The following is a 22,244-nucleotide window of genomic DNA, read 5'->3' as shown; positions in this document are numbered from 1 at the left end:
TTGTCGAGTCGCCTTGACTCTATCGAGCCGCAGCGTTCAATGTTAATGAAACATGTCGAACTCTCGTTTATTATTGAACTTCGCTAATTAAGAGAAATTGCTTTTTCAAAGACAGAATTAGGTAGCATCCTAACCACAATTATATTAAACCTAGGTGTAACTTAATATCTACTGGACAAAGGACCGGATGTAATTGGTTGCGATCAAGATTAGTATGAATTGCTATAATGTGAGTAGCCGTGTTGATAGATTAGGGCTCAGATTAGTCAAGTACTGCAACGTGAAACTTAACATGCCAATAATTCATGCAATTAAATTGATTGATAGACGACAAGATATTAAATTATTCAGTCGAGATAAATCAATAAAAATTATGCATAGAAGCAGTAAGAAATTCCATGCGTAATTCATAAAGATAACTATTACGATGTTAATAATAGGTTAGTAAGGGCTGGCCGCAATCACCGCTCCTTCGTAATTACGAGCGCTGTTAGACTTGTACTATTTGAACGCATGAATATGTAAACACCATACACACATCTTGTGTCTGTCCGAGATTTCATGCTTGAAAACATTTTTAGACTAGCGGTCTATTATCTCATATTTCCTAACTTTTATAAAACTATGGCTATCCATCGCTATCACGTAATCGTCGTGAGCCGCTTAATATAATAGAAGCCATCTTTCTTGCTATAAATTGTACCTAGTCTGCACAGTGGCTACCTAACTGAAAGCAGTAGTGTGTCTCGAAGGGCCCCGGGGCCACACTCGACCCCTGCGAAGGTCCTCCAGCACTCCTGGCTCTTAGATCGTCGCTCATGCCGTGACCGTGTCCTGGTGTGAGCATCTCGGTCCCGCTTCGCTTCCTCGCCTCCCGACAATGGCTCGTGGCGGTCGCCGCGGTCGCTGCTGACACTAATGCCCATTGTGCTGTCGGTACTGATGCATCTATGCTTTTAGAGTACCTAACTAAGGTTAAGCTTAGTTATGTAGTTTGATTAGTGTAATAAATAAAACAGAGGTTTTAAATTTAATAAATTGAAACGTATATTAAAGACACATCTAATTTTAGTATACTTACCAGCATTAGTTTCAGCTCACTTTCATGACGTCCATGAAAATATGTCAAATGCCAAAGAAAACGCTACTGCGACTAATTTATGAAAACAAATGTATCAGTATGTGATCAATTATTGACTTATAGGTATCCATAATATATTTATTGCTTCATAGCCTTTTGATTTATTGATGAATTTAATAAAACAATGTAAGATGATGTCACAGATAATATTGTACACCGTATCATTCTTTACAATTGATTACAATTTACAATATATCGAATGACAGCATTTACATAATTTAGAGCAAGTATCAAAACCATTTGAAGCGAGACTTACTCGTACTAAAAATGCAACATCGCAAGACTCATAAACTGAAATGTTCGTAAATCATTACAAAACTAAACACGTTGTCTACACAGTTGGAAACTACTGAAAATATTTGACTGCAAAATGAATGTTAATGAGGTAATAATCTACAAAAAAATGCATCAGTAGATAACCGTCTGCAGCGGAAGGTCACTCTTCACTTGTGTGAACACACTCGGTACAATGTCGTGACGTCAGCACGTGGACTCACGTCACAGGACGTAGAGTCGATCGATGGATCGCATCGGACAAACATCCGGACTTTCGCCATCGCCATTATAAATACCACGCGGCGGCGGTGGCGGCGGCGGCGGCGGCAGTATGTAGCTGTGACTGAAAGTTTCAGCTCAATGTCAGGTCAAATGAACCCTGCGCATGAAGGACGCCGGCTGGGGCCACGGAATGCACGAGAAACTCTCGGCTGTCCAATTTCAAAACACAGTAAGCGCCAACTTTTTAAAAAAACGGGTCTTTGATTTATACATTATTTTAGGCGATTCCGCACATTCCTGCATTGTCAGAATATCAAAAAACGGCTTAGAAACGAAAATAAAATTTCTAAAAACCTAGTAACTCCACCCTGCGAAATCAAAAATGCCACGAAAAACATTTTAAAACACAGTAAGAGCCACCAACCATTTTAAAACACAGTAAGTGAAAATGACTTACTAGGTTTTAAAATTGTCAATGGCGCTTACTAGGTTTTGAAATGGTCAGCAAAGGTAAATTTTTGCCCGTTAATTTTAGTAAGTCACAAATGGCATACGTTATTACAAAACTTTTTTCGAAAAAATATCAGATATTTCAGAACCTGTATCTTTGAACCAATGAGACCTAGAGGGGTGAATTAAAAGTAGAACATAAGGAAATTTTGTCTTCTTTATAAAAGCCATAGAGACCTTTCTCGTCAGAACCTTTCTACTAGCCCTATTTTGCATAAATCAAAAAAAACTCAAACATTGTAAACTAGTTTAAGCTCAAAATTTAGGAAATATTGTCTAATTTAAGGCAGCCATAAATAATGTTCGTGTCAGACATGCCTTCTTAATATGGCGATTTGGTTCATTTAGATAAAACTTAAAAATATGCCGGTATTTCAGCTATTACTTAGTGCGGTCGTGTAAAAGTGCTGCAAAATTTGATTTATATTATGTGAAGGATCCAAAACATATAAAAAAATAAAAAACATATAAATTATTACGTTATTATTGCAATTTAAATATACTTTACTTGTCTTAAATTACACAATAATGGCTCTTACTAGGTTATAAAATGGTCAGTGAGGGCGGTTTTAGGGTGAGAAAACCATTTAAAACCTAGTTAGTGTTTTCTTTTGTGCATTACAGCAACAATATTAGTCATATTTAAATGAAATAGTATTGTATGTAAAGCCTAGGTTCTGCCGGTTCTTTTAAGCTTACATTCGTTTAGATATGTATCATAGTTTTACCAGGGCATTGAAATGAAGGGACAAAAACGTTTTTTGGCTCTCCTGAACATTTTGTCTCTTGGCTGTTACTGTGTTTTGAAACTGGACAGCCGCTCTGCATAGCAAATTATTAGTTTGGTTTGCGTCGTTAGTATGTCCATTTAGGAAAATGATATCCGCAATGGTTACCTTTATGGCAACCATAGCTTCATTCATCAGGCAACAACATCGTTATGTTGTATCGTAAATATTTATCTTATGATCTTACTAGTATGTTTTTGAGCGGGAAATAAGTAAAAAATTCTTCAATTTGTAGCAAAATGCAAAATAAAACGTGCTAAAAAACAAATATATTAACTTAAAAGGAGAGTATACCTTCACGATTCTAGCGAAATAGGTATTTAGGAAAAGGTTTGTTATCACTTGCGCTCTTATGCCCCCGGAACGGGTGCGATAGAGATGCACTGCAGCACGCGACTGACAATAGTTACTTTTCATAATGAAATTCTAGTTTCGGGAGAAAACGTTTTACACTAACTAAATATCAACCAATCTTTTTGATTTTGGTGTCAATCGCTTCAGCATAATATATTCTAGGTTTATAGGTTTCGCTTTTTAAAAAAAATACATTGTTATTATTCAACCAACGGCTTGATTCAACACACAAAAATTACGTTATTTTAGGTGCCTATAACTTTGAACCTATACAAAATTTCGAAAAAAGAAAAAGCTATAAACCTAGTTATTCCTTGTGTCAATAACATACTAAAAGTCATGGAAATTGGATAATATTTAGAGGTAGTAAAACGTTTTCTCTTTTTGTATGGACGAGCAAGTCCTCTTAACTATCGCTCATTTCTTAGCCACACTCCCTCATCTCATGTCCACCTCATCGATATTTGTGGTATGTGGTGACGTCACGTCACGACAACTCCTCAACTCAATGCTTCCTGCGACACCGACGCCTGACGAACTGCCGTCTTTATGTCCCGGAGTATTTACAGGTTTATGACCGTCGAATATTGTTTTATGACCGAGATAATACCTGGTGGCTCCAGTAGGTTCCTAGGCCTTGCTCCAGATCTAGTTCTAGAGCTGAAGGTGCAGCGGTAATGTGCAACTGTTTGTTTAACTGCCAGCGCCGGTGTCGCTCACATGTCGCTCTCGTGTCGCTCAACTGCACATGTACTTACTGATTCTCCGCATTAAAATTGATTCTGTTAAACAACTGTCAAAGTTACGAGTATGATATATAAATAGAATGGATTTACTTCGACAGCTCATTTCTTGCTGTTTTCGTTGAATTGATTTATGTGGTTAATTTATTATACTCTTTTTTATCATAAAGTAAAATGAATTTCATAGTCTGCAGTGCAGATAAATATCTATTATAAAACCATATAGAAAGACCATTAGTCTATACATAAAATCATTATAACTCAATGAAAATGATGTTTATTTTTAGTAGGGTTAAATAATATAGCGTCTGAAATTTCTAATGTCACCTTTTCTCTTACTTATTTGTTACCTGACCAATCTCAGTGCTGTAAAGGGTAGTCAGGTATCTCTGCAGAGGCCTGTACTAACTCCCCCCGCCCCCCGCAGCCGGCGACCTGTCGCTCGTCACTAACTCCCCCCACCCCCCGCAGCCGGCGACCTGTCGCGCGTAACTAACTCCCCCCGTCTCCCGCAGCCGGCGACCTGTCGCTCGTCACTAACTCCCCCCGCCCCCCGCAGCCGGCGACCTGTCGCGCGTCGCTGACGGCGCGGCTGCAGCGGCTGCAGTACGACGCGCAGCGCGCCGCCTCCTTCAGCTAATTTAATAATTTATTTACTTCCAAAAAGATACATTTCTTAAAACTTACCTTATTTATTTATTTATTTATTTATTTAGGAAAATCAACAGCGTTACAATGGTACAAATACAAGGTAAAAACATAACAGTAAGGCCAATTACAGATTTCCTCTAATATTACTGTACTTATATATTATGTGTAGAAGTTAGTTTTATTATTAACTAGCTGTTCCCGCGCGCTTCGCTTCGCCTTAAAAAGTTTTTCCGTGGGAATTCCGGGATAAAAAGTAGCCTATGTTCTTTCCCAGGGTCTAGACCGTATGTATACCAAATTTCATTCAAATCCGTTCAGTAGTTTTGGCGTGAAAGAGTAACAGACAGACAGACAGACAGACAGACAGACAGACAGACAGACACAGTTACTTTCGCATTTATAATATTAGTTAGGATTTTAATTTAACAAATTAGTGTAGGTACTACGTGCCTAGGTTTTACATCTTATTCTTTTAATTACTAGTTACAAACATAGGTTAGGTAAAATTAATCGCAGCTTGCTTATAGGATAGGTGGGAAAGGGGGGGGGGTAAATATTATATAATATGATTTTTATAAAAATATATATATAAATAAATGCAATATAACATATAACTACTTTATCCATACATTAGGTACATAATATGCATTATAGGTAATCTATAATTTTCTGCTCACAAGAGAGTTAACTTTGTTTTTAAAGGACGGTTTGGAAAGGTCAAATAAGTATAATTCACTGAAGTGTTTATTATATGTCCGGGTAATTCTAGTCAACACCGTGTTCTGTGCGTAGTTAGTCCGACAAAGCGGAACATGCAGCAGCGGAGTGTGGCGCGTGCGGCGCGCGGGCGCCGCCAGCCCCACCTCCCGCAGCAGCGGCGGGCAGTCCACGCGGCTGCGCAGCACGTCGTGAAGGAACATCATATCCGATACGATACGACGATTATTAAGGGTCTGCATATTGAAGTGATCACAGCTACTCTCATAGGAATCAAAATACTTCCGGGACTTGTAGTTAAGATGGTTAGTAAACTTTTTCTGGATCCTTTCTATTTGATGATCGTACGTGATATACTGGGGAGTCCAGATACAGGAGGCATATTCGAGAATGCTACGGACATAGGCGTTATATACCATTTTGATACTGTCAATATCTTTGATAGGCCCACATGCTCGTATAACAAAGCCCAGGTTTTTTTTTTTTTTTTTTTTTTTTTATTTATTAACAGAAATCCACAGCATCTTAATTAACATAGTTTGCTAACATTGTTTATAAATAAGGCCATTAATGGATTTTACTATGTTAACTTAATATATAGTAATTTATTAGAACTAGAACTTAAACTAGGTAATTATTCAGGTTACAAAAGCAGACATGTTTTGTGTGTGTGTTCGTGTGTGTGTGTGTATGTGTATGTGTGTGTGTGTGTGAGTGTGTGTGTGTGTGAGTGTGTGTGTGTCATTATTAATAAAAGTGAATTATTAGGTAGGTACATCCTTAGTACACAAATATATATACTATATTATATATACATAAGCAGATGTGAAGGCATACACATAAATAGGTAGTACACAATAATATATACATAGGTAGACTGATAAATAAAGATTCACTGGATAAATAATTACACTCACAGTTATACAGTTAATAAAGTATTTAAGTAGGTAGTAAGATTGATTGTCGGTGGAGTCTAAATTTAACTTATACTTAATTACAAATTGATAAGAGTATAAGGGAGAGGTTACATTCACCGGGTGAATTTGATTGGATTTCAGGAGTTCGTATGGTTATAATTTGCTATTTAATATGGTGATTATTTGGTTTTTAAAAGCATTTTTAGACAAGTGGAAGATATCTACTACAGAGAATTTATTATTGTAAGTATTTGGTAATCTAAAATTTACACAGTTTGAGGCGTAGTTTGTACGCACAGTAGGGACGTAAAAAAGTTTTTGTAAGCTTTGTCTGTGATTATATCTATGTGTTGATCCATTAATAGTTTACTGTCGAAGTATACACCTAAATCTCTCACCAAATCTGTTTTGTCTATAATAGTATTTTGTAGGCTATAAGGAAATTTAATCGGGGCACGTTTACGAGAAAATGATATAGTTTGACATTTATCAACATTGACTTTAATCCTATTTGTTTCGTAGTATACTGACAATCGATTCAAATCGGCCTGTAAGTTATGACAGTTAGCTTCAGTTTTAATGTCCAAGAAAATCTTTGTGTCATCTGCGTACATAAGGAATTTCGAGTGTAAAAAGCATGTGTAGATATCGTACAGATAGACGTTGTAAAAGAGTGGCCCTAAATGAGATCCCTGGGGAACTCCGGAGGGGATTTGCACAAAGTCAGATTTGTAACCTCCCACGACAACTGCCTGAGATCTGTTTGAGAGGTATGACTCCACCCATCGAAGGAGATCGCCGTGTATGCCAAGGTGCTGTAACTTACGCAGCAGTATGACGTGGTCCACACGATCGAAAGCCTTTTCGAAGTCTGTGTACACCACGTCAACTTGGCTATGATCATCCATTGCTTTGTGAACGAAATTCATGAATAGAGACAGATTTGTTGTTGTTGATCGACCTTGTAAAAACCCGTGTTGCTCCGTAGGTATACTGCGGGACAGGGATGTGTAAAGACTACCATACACCAATTTTTCAAATATTTTCCCAAAAATATTCAACTTGGATATTGGCCTATAGTGGTCTACTTTGAGTTTCGATCCTTTTTTTATGAATGGGGGAAATGTAAGCTTCTTTCCACTTGATTGGGAAAATACCTTCTTTTAGAGACCTATTTAAAATAATATAAAGGGGAGTCACTATTGCTGGTAGACTCCTAACAATAAAAACTGGGGGTATGCAATCACTTCCAGCACCTGTATGGATATCAAGGGACTTTAGACATTTAGTTATTTCGTCGTGAGTTAATGATAGTGAATGACATGGTGAACTGGATCCCATTTGTGGTGGGGGTAACTGAATATCCGGGTAGCTGTCAGCACCCTCAACAAACACACTATAGAAAAAGCTATTAAATGCACCACAGATATCTGGGCCTTCCGTATACTTTTTGTCTCTGAATGTTACGACTTTAGGGAACCTAGGGCTATTTCGCATATTTTTTATAAAAGACCAAAAGCATTTAGAATTTTTCTTTATATTAATTTCCATTTCACGGATATATTTATTTTTACATTCGACTTCGATTTTACGTTGTCTCTTTCGGAGCAGAGCAAATTCGTTGTAGTCTAATCTATTTTTAAAACGTTTCCAGCGAGCATGGGCTTTGGATTTCTCTTTTATTATTCTTAACCCGCCAGTGGTGACGTATATGTCTGTGAGACCGGGTGGTTTGAAAAAGTCGAATAACTTTCTTATTAGCCATCTTTTTTTGTTGTGGTTTCGGGTAGCTGCCTCATTTCCCATCCCCCATCGTCAGTCCACCCTGCGACGATGACTCGTGCGCAGGTTTCGGAGTTTTGGCGCCAACCCGGTGCGTGAGACCGGGGTCACCGACTATGTCAGATTTAAAGGTATTTTTTAAATTTTTCATTTATTTTTTTATTTTTCTTTACTATATTTTGGTTTTGTTATTATATTTTTCATGATTGAACTATTTTTAATAAATATTTGTAGGTATATATACAAATATAAGTACTTTATAGATTTCAACAAGTTTTTATAGTAATATCAGCTAGTTTCAGCATGTCCTTGAAAATGAAGACGGAGACAGCTGGACCTTCAAGGAATGGTCAATGTTATGAATTTGGATGGTGAAATAAACAGAATAACAAAATACATTTGTCACAAAATGTAAGAAATATTTGTGTCACGAACATTTATAGTGCCGTCTTGCAGAGACTGTTTGGCTGTGAAGGAACAATGACTTTTAGTGTATTTTTTAATTATTTTTTTGGTAGAAGTATAACAATTTTTGTTATTTCTTATGAAGTTCGTAGTGTTATAAAACTATAAAAGGCAGATTTAGTTATAAAAAATTACATCATTGTTGTATTTTTAATTTTTTAAGATGATAGGTGAAAATTTATCTAAATATTAAGTGTTCTAAGTACCATCGTGAAAGGACTAATAAACGAGCCGTGATTTATGATAATGCTTTGTTTTATTGTCAAACAAGTACTTATCTTTAAAATTAAACTAATTTTGGGTAGCATGTGTAGTCAATTATGTAAAAAAAATAAGTTTGAAAATCCCGGTGCGTGAGACCGGCGTCACCAACGATGTAAGTCAAATTGACGTCACCACTGGCGGGTTAATAAAGCACTGGTGTACCAAACAGGATAGGTATTAGGTTTGTAAGTGGACACTTTCGGCACGAATTCGTCAATACACTTATAAAGGTGATCGTACAGTATTTGAACGTCTTTATCTACCGATTCAGTGCTCAGTATTTCCCTCCAAGGTATATCATTAAGATATTTTATAATAGAACTATAATCTCCTTTAAAGAATTTATGTTTGGTGATTACATTTGATTGAAGAGGAGTAGAAGAAATGTCAGTGGCTTCTAGTAATAAGGATGGATGAAAAACGTCTTCCATTATAAGAGGGTTGTCGGAAGATGTATGTAGTTCTAAAGGAAAATTGCTGAAAACCAGGTCTAATGTGTTATCAGAAGAGTTACGGATGTTGCTATGCTTATTAGCTAATATTTTATGAACAACATGTGTACAACAATGGCAAGTAAGTAGCATCTGCTGCTCAACTAGGTGTTAACCTGTGTTTCAGCTCACAGCGCCCCAACCCGTTACATTAAATTATATTTTAGTTTGCTAATTATTTCGAAGTACGAATTTAAGACTCGGCCATCGCATGGAAACACGTGTTAATTAAATTATTTAGTGCGATGACCAAGTCAATATATTTATATAAAACATTAAATATTTTTAAGATTGAGATGCGTGCGTGGCTAAGACTTGGTATTACATGGATCTCACAACTTTTTACCGTAGAACAACTGAGTTACGAGACTTGGTTTTTTTTGACAAGTATTGTTTTTGACGGGATCTCATTTCTTTTTGTATTTTGTAGTGTAGACAGTTCTACTTTTTTTTTCTTTTCGGTACCTTCTAGGTACGTAGGTGCGTTAACTTAGTTTGGTAGGTTGCCTACCTACATAAATCGCAAACTTAAGGTAAGAATCAAGAATCATTATTTTTGGCTACGTAATGTACGTAATGAATAAACGTAACTTTGATACTTCGTACTGCATGAAATTGCCCTAATTAAATTTCAACCATAGTTTCCAATACACAAAGTTCATGGTACTTACATTAAGAAAATTTTACTATAAGTGGTAGCACTGGTAGGCTGATGTGCTTTGTCCGTAGGTAGGCAATCCATCCTTTGCGGATTTAATTTGCATGACGGGAATTTTTGCTCGATTTGGCAGGGGCACTACCGTGCGCCTATATTTACTTGGTGAGGGCACTACCGTGCCCCCAGATAATTATGTGATTATGAAATTATTTAAGCAGTTATGTACCTACCTATCTAGAAAACTGGACCAAAATTGAAAAAAATTTCCTCGAGTTGGTGGGGGCACTACCGTGCCCCCAAATATTTTAGTTTTTCCTTGGTCCATACAACAAACACTACTTATATTCCAAATTTGAAGCTTCTAGGTCTGCTAGAAGTGCCTTAGAATTTTTATGATCGGTGAGTGAGTGAGTCAGTGACAAAATTAAGAAACTTTGACCCGTTATAATTCTTAAACTACTGGTTCAAATTGAATGAAATTTAAAATATACCGTGTCTTTACAATGTCTGCATGGTTATTGAAAATTCAGTCTTCTAGTTTTATCCACAACGAAGTTACAGGGGGTCGAAAATGGCCTGAATTGCTTCAAGAAAAGGATGGTACGGCCGTGCCGCTTTTTGCTCGACTTAGTGGGGGCACTGCCGTGCCCCCAGATACAGATGCATGCATAAAAAGTGGTACCGGACACGACGAGCGGTATAAAAGGTGCGGGCATTTGAGTGAAAAAGTATTCAGTGTTCAATCCTCATGGAATTAACACCAGTGTACTACGGTTATCACATTGTAACCAATCTTGATATAAGTTTATATTTATCACCAAGTGACTTACAAGATGAGCGACCAACAATCATCGGACGAAGAGGTGTTCGAGGCGAGTCAGATGTCACCGAAGGTCCAGGAGGAAGCAGACAAAGTGGTCCCTATTCAGACCCAGACTCCCAAGACGTCTGTGGAGCGCACGAGCGACGAAGGAGCACCGAAGAAGAGGAGACGTCTACATAGATATGAACAAAGGAGGGGCAACTTCGACGGCGAATCCATTGATGAAATCAGCTGCTCTTTATTTACGCGAAGAAAAACTGTACCCAAAGTTAACCGCCGAACTCCTTGGAAAGTCATCAGTTTTCATTCAGGAACGAGAAACAATCACTACCATCTCGTGTATATATATAAAAAATCTTTATTAAACAGACCAATTTATGTGTAGGAAAATTACATGTCTTACTCATCTACTTGAGTACCTTGCTCCCTGCGATAATCGTAAGACACTACGAAACGTTCTCACAGAAGCGGATAAGAGAACTTTTAAGTGCGCAGCTTGTCAATTGGGAATAAATTGGTCTGTTTTAATAATTTTGCCAAGCTAACTGTTGGCCCAGCTTTTATTAGTAGAAATATACACGAGATGGTAGTAATTGTTTCTCGTTCCTGAATGAAAACTGATGACTTTCCAAGGAGTTCGGCGGTTAACTTTGGGTCCAGTTTTTCTTCGCGTAAATAAAGAGCAGCTAATTTCATCAATGGATTCTCCGTCGAGGTTGCCCCTTCTTTGTTCATATCTAGACGTCTCCTCTTCTTCGGTGCTCCTTCGTCGCTCGTGCGCTCCACAGACGTCTTGGGAGTCTGGGTCTGAATAGGGACCGCTTTGTCTGCTTCCTCCTGGACCTTCGGTGACATCTGACTCGCCTCGAACACCTCTTCGTCCGATGATTGTTGGTCGCTCATCTTGTAAGTCACTTGGTGATAGATATAAACTTATATCAAGATTGGTTACAATGTGATAACCGTAGTACACTGGTGTTAATTCCATGAGGATTGAACACTGAATACTTTTTCACTCAAATGCCCGCACCTTTTATACCGCTCGTCGTGTCCGGTACCACTTTTTATGCATGCATCTGTTTTCTTGTTTTATCGAGGTCAAGACCTTCACCTTTAAGTGGGTGGTATGGTATTTAGCATGCTTTCTAATTTATGCAATTTATTCATTTTTAATTTTAAGACCTTTGTAATAATATATTACAAGGGTCTAACTTAGTAGTAGTGGTGTAAACCAACCAACCCTAACCAACCGAACCTAACGCTAACCTAACCATACCTAAATAAGTACAATTCGACCTAAAAAATCAAAATTTTCAAACTGCCATAATTTAGTTATTTATGGTGATGACGCAATGAAATTTGGTATTTCGTCAGGTAGTAACAAGACCTAACTGGTTCTAACGTGTTTGTGCAGGTTGCGCAAGAACTCTAACCGGAATAAATTATAGGTTTTTAAATTATGCAAAATGCATACTAATTATTATTTTTAGTGACTCTAAATGTTGTGTATATGTCGCAGGCATCTGGTTTAATTTCCTGTTTGATTGAACCGCTAGCCCGTTCATTGGATGACGCTACTCAGTTGAATGACTAAAGAACAACTCGTCAAGTGGTTGACTGTAACGTCCAACGTCTTGACTGAACGTTATTCATCGAAGTCGTTAAATGGGATGGTATAGCAACTTTATAATGTCTGGTTAGGATGAACATGACCAGACAAGAGTCAACAAAAAGACTTTGTCACAAAGCTCTCATCTCACAAATTTACTAAACAATAACAATAAACGTACCTTGATATTGTTGTTTATAATTATCCAGTTTCAGAACATTTTTTTCTTTGAAACTATCCGCCGCCGGCGGTGTTATAATAGGTAAATCCATGTTGTCACACTATTTTAACATAAATAACGCACTTTAAAGCTAATTTATTTGCAAAGAATAACAATACAAGTGCTTTTTGTGTCAGCTGTTCGCTGTTAGACGCCATATTTGTTTTATTCACCACCTGACTGATTTTAAGTCCGCTAACTAGTTGGACGTTTTGTGACGCTTGTACAATCAACGTTCGGCCTAGTCGTACAACTGAATAGCGTCACCCAATGAACGGGCTAGCGGTTCAATCAAACAGGAGATTAAACCAGATGCCTGCGACATATACAGGGTGATTGGTAAGTCGATGTATTCCTTTAAATGGGTTATAGACGAAGGCATTTACAGTCGATTGAACCCCATAATGCACTATCCGAAAGTCAACCATTTCTGAGTTATTTAAGTTTTAAGTTTTTTTAGGTTTTTGCCAAAATTTATGTCTTAAAACAAAATTTTTAAAATAATTTCCATTTATTTAATACTTTTTTGATTGTTTTGGATTAGTAACACCTTAGCCTACTAATTATAATCATTAAATGTGCAAAATTTACCTTAATTTAGACACAGTGCTTCAAAATACGTGAAACATTAAGAAAATGTTACGAAAGGTGAAAACAAAAATGCTGAATTAAAAAAGAATTTTAACTGAACAAAATTCAGGCACTACAGCTTTAAAAAATTGACAATTTATAAGCTTTAAAATGACATATGCCAATGTAAAATCGATTATGGTATGACCAAGATATAGCCAAAACAACCACATAAGCGGACAAATCTCAGTATGGAAACGAACAAGATTTGTTCCAATTTTAAGGTAAAAACTCCTATAACTAGACTTTGTAGAGCTCTGAACCTACTGAAAAGTACTTTAGGCTAACCGTGTTATCGGACAAGCATTATTTCGGTAAAGCAACCTTATCGTCGATCTGTGCTTTTGAGGAACCGTCATCATCATCATCATCATCGACCCATCACGTCCCCACTGCTGGGGCACGGGTCTCCTTCCAATGAAGGAAGCGTTTAGGCCTAGTCCACCACGCTGGCCTAGTGCGGGTTTGTGGACCCCAACACAAGCAAGCTTGTGCTGAGAGAGTTGTCGGGTAAGTGGGCAACCCGACTATCAGATGTTTTCGAGCCGCCTGAAGGCCTCTGACTAGACTTAACGACTGCTGCTGAAGCAGCAACCGGGTCCCACGGCCTAACGTGCCGTCCGAAGCACGGAAGCGTCCAGAAAAAAACACTTGAAATCGGTCACCCATCCAATGGCTGACCGTGCCAGTTGTAGCTTAACCTCGGTGATCAGTTACGATCAATGAAGCCAGCTCGACTACGGACACTTCTGAGGAACCGTGCTATCGGAGAACAATAATTAGTAAACGGTTCAGAGCTCTACAAAGTCCAGTTATAAGAACTTTTACCTTAAAATTGGAACAAATCTTGTTCGTTTCCCTACTGAGATTTGTCCGCCTATGTGGTTGTTTTGGCTATATCTGGGTCATACCTTAATCGATTTAAGATTGGAATATGTCATTTTAAAGCTTGAATGAGCTTGAATGATAAATTGAATATGTTTTTAAGCTGTAGTGCCTGAAATTTTTTCAGATAAAATTCTTTTTTAATTCAGCATTTTTGTTTTCACCTTTCGTAACAGTTTCTTAATGTTTCATCTATTTTGAAGCACTGTGTCTAAATTAAGTTAAATTTTGCGCATTTAATGATAATTATTAGTTGGCTAAGGTGTCACTAATCAAAAAAAATCAAAAAAGTACTAAAAAAATGGTTATTATTTTAAAAAAATTGTTTTAAAATATACATTTTGGCAAAAACCTAAAAAAACTTGAAACTTAAATAACTCAGAAATGGTTGACTTTCGGATAGTGCATTATGGGGTTCAATCGACTGGAAATGCCTTCGTCTATAACCCATTTAAAGGAATACATCGACTTTCCAATCACCCGGTATACATCTACCATAAAAAAAATTAACGTTCAATAAGAGTTAAATGTCACGGGTCAGCGACTTAAAAAAAAAAAGACAACATGTGAAGTGACTGATTAAATTGAGTCACTTTTTGATATCAGTCTTAAATGATAGCATAGGGTGTACATGGGACTCGTTTTATTTGTGTGATTCGGCATTAGTCCCAGTGACACTGTAACTTTTCTGCTCTGTGCAAATAAGTTTTTCAAATGTTATTTTTTTCCGAAAACCTCTCATTTGTGGTTGTTGTTTGTATTATCTATGGTTTTTTGACAATTAAAATGTCACCAAACGTCAAACTTGAAGAAAATTTTGACTGGTGCTTTCGAGAGTTTCGAGTGTATTATTTTGGTAATATTACTTTGCTTTGCGCTACCCCATGGATTCATATTGGCTCATTAAACTACTTTATTGAGTTTCTTGGACATCGTCTCATCAAATGATATACGACCAAGCTTGCTCCCGACCAAGTACGCTCAGATTCCATGGGAGCTCCTGCTATCGGCAGCCGTTGATGCATCGGATCCCTGAGACGAAGAACAAAAACAGCATGCCACCTGACTGATGACCCACCCACTGTCTACCCGGACCCAGGAGCTAGAAGGCCTTGAGAAAAAAGCCCGGGCAGGATCCTGACGGGCGCAGAATATCATCTTCGATGCTTGTCCCACGGCCTGACTGAATAATATTTATATAATCAATGGGAGGAAAAAAACAGTAGGTAAGTGCCAGTACCCGTGACATGTTATTATAATTGGGCATATGCACACAAAACAACTCAAAAAACTTTTTTCACATGGCACTACTTGGTCGGCTAGGCCTAAACCCTTCCTTCATTGGAAGGAAACCCCTACCCCAGCAGTGGGGACGTGATGGGTTATGATGATGATGAAGAGGACAATAGGAGTCATAATCTTAGTTCATAAGTATAACTAAAATCTAATGAAACATTTTTGTTTGTTACAGAACATTGAAATTGGCTTGTAGGCAAGACGGAAGATGGTCAAAACCGGTCAGAAATTGATGCCCTAGACACGGTTGGAGAGCTCTTGTTGGCAGAAACCACCTGAATGGTGAATGGTGGTGCTGAATGATGGTCAGATGACATTAGCAACCTTGTGGTGAAACAATGAACTGGAGCGGCACCGAACTGAAAAAGTTGAAAAACTTGGCATACATACTATGAGACCCATTTGATCCTATGAGAACCATCACACTGATTATTGTGATAGTTGATAACTAAGAATACCTAATATGCTTTTATGGTGTGTGAAATAGTATACTTTTTATAATTTATTAATTAAAAGTTTAATAAATGTTTTACTTACCTAAAGAAAATATTATATTTTTATAACCATTTAAAATAGTTGTAAGTACATGCTAGCATACCCACTTATTTTTTTATAGTTAGTGTGTAGTTGATAAATAATAAAGCCTGACTAGGGTTTGTCACTGTAGTGAAAGGATTAGTTGCTGACTACCCGGTGTGCCGGATGTATTCAATGTACAGTTTATATGATTTACACTTCATGAACTCCACATTTAGCATTCAAACTATTCAATTAGCCACTTCATCTCAGTTAGTGTGTTGTTCACGTGTTGTTGATAAATCATAAAGCCTGACTAGGGTTTGTCGCTGTGGTGAAGGATTAGAATGAGTCGCTGACTGCCCGGTGTGCCAGATGTATTCAATGTACAGTTTATATTATTTACATTTCGTGAACTCTATATTTAGCATTCAAACTATTCAATTAGCCACTTCATAACCTACATACTTTGACGTGAATAGGCAAACTTAAAGTATAAGTATGGGAGACAACTGAAAATCTGTGGTTTGTTCCTATGGGCAAACATATGCGCAGAGTTGCTTCCCTGTTGGTCTGCTTCAACACACACTTTTCGCCTCTTAATTTAAGTGTAGAAATGTTTAAGTGGAACAAATTAATGTCTATCTATCTAACTTATTAGCACATGTCAGCGACAGGATTTGAATCCACATCTCTTCCGTGAGGGGCGGGCGCTTACCCGTCTGAGCTAACACCGCTACATATAAGTAATATGATATATAATTTTAGTCAAATAAAAAGAGGATGTGTGTTTTGACAAATGTTGTTTTTAAAGCATTTTCAACGGGTTATTAGAGTCCCGGATCATCCTCCCTATAAGTATTATAGTAATTTTCCTTTCCTGCATCTCTTCTTGTAGAGCAAGGATGAAATTAACAAAAACTAAATAAATAATAATTTGTGTCACATGTTATCACCACCTTCGAATTTGAGTGATAAAATGCTACCTAAACAAATGTCAAACTGAGACAAGTGTGGACAAATTGGTACACCCATGTTAGGAAATAAGACAAATCTTCCAATCTCGCTGTCAAAATTGTAACTCACATCTTGTAGTGATTATTTCGTGTTGGCCATGTTAGCGTTTGTGAGGACAACTGGTATCACACAATTTGTTGCAACTAGCTGTCATTTATATCTTGTCGCAGCCATACTGTGCTACGCGTGCTGGCCCTCTAGAACAGGGCGCTAATAAGACGTGACAAAAGTTCTCCGTCGCGCTCACTCTTGAGGCTGCCCGATGTGAGTGAGGGCGATGCAAAACTTTTGTCACGTCTTAAATGCGCGCCGTACTAGCCCTTCTGGTGTTGCCTGCTCTCCTGGTACAATACTCCCTCCAGTGAATGAGTCATAGCTCACCCCTAGCAACAGTAAAGTCTTGACTTAAACCAGCTAGTGGTGAGCTAGTTATGCATATTACTACCATGGTGATGGGTACTTGGCTTGATGGTTAGACGGCCTAGCGGCCACTCAACTATACCATACCATATACCATCCCTAATCTTTACCTAACCTAACCTAAGTATATACAGGGTGTCCCAAAAGTCAACGTCATCCCTTAAAGGGCTGATAGGTCAGCTCATGAGAGGCCAGAATATCACAATATGACCTTAGTAAAATCTCGATAATTTTCGAGATATTGACACTTTTATAAATTTGCTGAAAATCGACACCTTGGATCAGTTTTTTGCGTGCCGCCGGTACAAAAATCCATATTGTTAGAATTTGTTTTGGTGTTGCATCACCCTGTATAGCCCTGCTATTGATCGCAGTCATAAAAAATATCGAGTAATGCTGTATGTTTAAAAAAAACACGGTTTTCAAAGTCATAAAAGGTAATCGTATTTTTTTATTAACAACTTTGACTCTACATACTGTAAAAAAAATATACCACGCAAACCTGGCACCCTATTTGAATAAATTGCTCATTTAATGCAGTTTCCAAAATGGTATAAAACGTTGCTATTGTTTCAATTAACAAAAAAGTTATTGCTATTTTAGTACAAAACAACCTCGATGTAAAATTGTTTGAAGGAAATTTATCTGACTAAATTTATTAAGGGTAAGTCATGTTGGAATGAGTAAAAGTAAAATAGGTGGTGTGGCCGGGAGTGGAAAAGAGTCAACGTTGTCACAGTTAATAAAATAACGCATTTTGAGTAAGCGCCTTACTGTGTTTTGAAATTGGACAGCCGCGCTAACGGCACGACGAAATACTGCCGCGAAACAAAAGCAAATATAGCAAAACTCTCATTGGCTTATTCTAAATCAGTCAACCAATGAGAGATTCCGCAACTACTCTACCCTTTTGAACATTCATACCTCTCATATTTTTATTTATTGCTCATTGAGACGATGGAAAAAGTCCTAAAGTCCGTAGAATCGGGACAACGGGACTACAGGAAATTGGCCAGTTAGCGTTGCTAAACGCAGTTATAGAAAGCTGTCATTGTCAAACGTCATAAACAAACCACTGAGCAAATAACAACGCTTTGACAACGACATATTATATTATTTTTTTTGTTTTATAATGTGTCAAAACGTTTTGTTACTCCATTGCTCGAAATCAAAATACGCAAAAAGTATGTACGGCGCGACGCAATAACTAAACGCATTTCAGTGTTGCTGGCTCGTCTGTAGCTGAAACACCGGTGACGTAAACGAGATTAAAATTGCACCGATGAATTTCATCATCATCAGCCAATAATCATCCACTGCTGGACATAGGCCTCTCCCAAGGAGCGCCACAACACTCGGTCCTCGGCCTTCCTCATCCAATCACTACCCGCCACCCGCCTAAGGTCGTCAGTCCAGCGGGCAGGAGGGCGTCGTTGATGAATTTCAGGTTACCCTAAACGCAGTTAGACGAAATCGGCAATCGTGATTAATGAAATCGTAGTTTAATAAAACTTAGATTTCTATGCAACCCGTGAATTTGGCCCACAGTTTCTTGTGCCGGGAGGACATGTATGAGAAAAATTTTGAAGTCATCTGATGGTTGGCCAGAGCTACGAATGGAGAAAGTCATGTACTAAGCTAACTAACTCCCCCCGCCCCCCGCAGCCGGCGACCTGCCGCTCGTCACTAACCCCCCCCCGCCCCCCGCAACCGGCGACCTGTCGCTAGTCACTCACTCCCCCGCCCCTCGCAGCCGGCGACCTGTCGCGCGTCGCTGACGGCGCGGCTGCAGCGGCTGCAATACGACGCGCAGCGCGCCGCCTCCTTCAGCGCCGAGAACCACCACAAGTTCCTGCTGGGACACATGGTCGTGCTCAGGATGCATCTCAACAAGGTACGAGCAAGATATTATTATACCTAGTTGACTAATTTATGGCTACGATCACACCGTATTTTCAAAGCTATCTGGGCCGCTAGTCTGCTAAGGAATACCTACAGTGCGAAACCCATGCTGCCGACACACAACTGTGCCGCCATTCCTTAGCAAACTTGATACCCTGATGTCGAGTTTTATTGACAAGACGGTGTAGTCCAAATTTATTTAGTCATGGCACTCATCATAGCTCATAGTTATGAGACTTGGAACAGAAAATTACATTTGAATTAAAATAAATTTACTTAACTATGAATGTTTCAGAGTGAAGAGTATATCAAGAAGTGTGAACGAGCAGTCAGCAATTGTGGAATTCACTGCGAAGTAAGTTCCTCTATATTAACTAATGATCGTTTAGTTTAAAGTTTAAAGGAATGTTCAATAAGAATCATCATCACTATTAGTATGATCGTCAATTCGTCATTCGGCCACCACAATAGCCAGTCAAATACTAAGGGTGGATGAGATATCTAAAGCTTCATCCTTAGATGATGGAAACCACATATTAATTCTCCTCTTGATTCTCATGATCAAACCTGTCCCTCCCCAGACGACTCCCAAGGTCTCCCGCTGGCGGCGCCACGCATACGGCGAGCTGTCCCGCGCGCGTGAGGACCTGCTGCACGCACGGCGCTGCTTCCGCGACCTCGCCACGCACGCGCGCCGCAAGCTGCACGCCACGCGCCGCGCCGCCGCGCGCCGGGCCAGTGAAGCTGTGGAGGAGATGCGCAAGTGTAGGGCTGAGGGGTAGGGCATGGTGGAATATTACAGCAACAGCACCGGTTTTAAGAATGCTACTAATATTTTCCGTATAAGAGGCTGCTCTTGATTGTAGAAATACATGTTTTGGAGAGTGGTAGCCGGTGTCGGAAGCTCTCTGTAACTTTGTATTTCGTTATGAAAGAGTAGCCCTGCAGGAGGGTTAGTCTAGCTTACGAAATTAAGAGTTTAGGAGAGCTGCTGCGTTAGCCACGCCACGACTTTGTCTCGTTGCATTATTCGTACTGGTTGGCTGCTTCTTCTCGTAACATCGAGTAACCTTCTGGGTTTCGGTAACTTTACGTATGCTTTATCCTACTGTTTTGATTGTTTTTCTAACGCGTTACCGGTGATGAAAAACCTTTGGAAAACGTATTATTGTAATGAAATGTTGAGTAAATTGGTAATTTAGTAATAAACGAATATGTTCGAGCGAAATTTTATAGTAAGTACTTAGTACCTAAGTATTTGATGTTGGTTGGTGCCTTAGTGCGTAAGCAATGTTAAGCTTTTCCGCTGCCATAATAATACTTATACAACCGCGATGGAGTTCAATCTTTAACTTAAATACTTATTCTATTTTCGAATTGATGTGAATCCGAAACTATCAGATATTATAAGGTGTAAAGATAATGCGATTGAGTGACGACTTAATACCTGTTCCACCATCACTGTATAAAAGTTATCTCTGTGATAAAAACCATGCTGGCACTCACTGTCTATAACATAATTTTACAGAGTTCCAAAGTTTATCCCACAAATAACTATTATTCAGACATTGTGAAACAGGATCTTAATATGACGAATGATTGGCTATTTATTAAAATGAAGAATGTTAGGTAATTTGTTAGTTATTGATTGGCGAGTCATATTCCATGACAGACTGTACATAAATTTAGAAATTTCGATACCTAGTTCGTTTGTTTTATTAACCTTGATGAAAGGACGAGGTTATTTGCACCAAATTCCAAATTGATAGCAGACAAAGGATATTTATAAATGTTCGTCATCTGTGACACTAAATTACATTATTAGATTTTTCCCATATCTCTAATAATTATGATAATCTGAAATCTTTCCTTGTAGAAGAAAACAAAATACGTTAAACCATTACTTACAATAATATTTAGGTTTCCTCTACAGCAGTATTCGACATGTTACCTTTAATAATAATATCTTATAGAAATGCTTTTTATTATAGTATAAATAATAAAAAAAAAAAAAAAAAAAAAACACGCACTCACGCCTTGTACTAATGTACTCCCTTGCGGGGTAGGCAGAGGTGCATTGCTGCACCCACTTTTCGCCAGAGTGTTATGTTAGTCCCAATGTAATAGGGGGCGGGCCTATTGCCATTTTACGGGCACATCCAAGACCTGAGAACAAATATTCGTGTTTTTAAACAAATATCTGCCCCAGCCGGGAATCGAACCCGGGACCTTCGGCTCAGTAGTCAGGGTCACTAACCACTACGCCATTCGGTCGTCTAATAAATAATATTCATCGCTATACTGTGATAGTACCTACTAACGACGTTAGATCGCCGACAAATAAATATTGTAATAAATATAACTATGTTGTCATAATTTAGTACAATTTTGTTTCGTATTTTATTATTTATTTTAACATAAAAATGTTGTTAATATTATTATTATAAATTTTTTTTTTTGTAATAAAACATTTGTAACAACCATCTGCTTTTTTGTTGTTCACTGTATTCAATACCAATATATTATTGTTAAAGAAAAACATTACCCTCCTCCTTCGTCATTCGAGTAAAAATAGGCCTCTAGTTAATTACAGAACCCAATTACTCTACCTGAAAACCTATCTACCAAACAAGCTATCTAGTAGCTTTTTTATCATGTATTTGCTTATTTAGTAGTTGGGTATGTAGACTATTATATTGTAATATTGAATATAACGGTTATTTTCACATTCCTGTACTTATTTATCGTTTAAAGTAATTAACGTAATCTTCAGATCGCAATCAGAAAATGTTCACCGTATTAACCGCACCGACACCGACCGGCTATAATGTATAACACAGGCGACCCCAGCTTATCTGTACAGATTGCATTCAGAGAACTAATTAGGATTTGCATCGAACAATAAGTAATTTAAGTATACTAAGTAATTAGAATTTATTTCTTATTG

The 22,244-nt window shown here is 38.1% G+C and overlaps 1 protein-coding gene across 1 annotated transcript in view; it reads left to right on the top strand.

Moving 5' to 3' along the window:
• Positions 1 to 20,453, top strand: part of LOC105393244 — a 30,426-nt gene extending 9,973 nt beyond the window's left edge. Inside the window, exons 3-5 of the mRNA XM_048621656.1 lie at positions 19,149 to 19,289; positions 19,593 to 19,652; positions 19,879 to 20,453. Coding sequence (XP_048477613.1) covers positions 19,149 to 19,289; positions 19,593 to 19,652; positions 19,879 to 20,079 — 402 coding nt within the window. The 3' untranslated portion in view covers positions 20,080 to 20,453. The remainder of the gene's footprint in view (positions 1 to 19,148; positions 19,290 to 19,592; positions 19,653 to 19,878) is intronic.
• The last annotated feature ends 1,791 nt before the right edge of the window (positions 20,454 to 22,244 follow it).

Source organism: Plutella xylostella, chromosome 6, assembly GCF_932276165.1.
Source record: "Plutella xylostella chromosome 6, ilPluXylo3.1, whole genome shotgun sequence".
Taxonomy (NCBI): Eukaryota; Metazoa; Arthropoda; class Insecta; order Lepidoptera; family Plutellidae; genus Plutella; species Plutella xylostella.
This window is presented reverse-complemented; position numbering and strand designations above follow the sequence as displayed.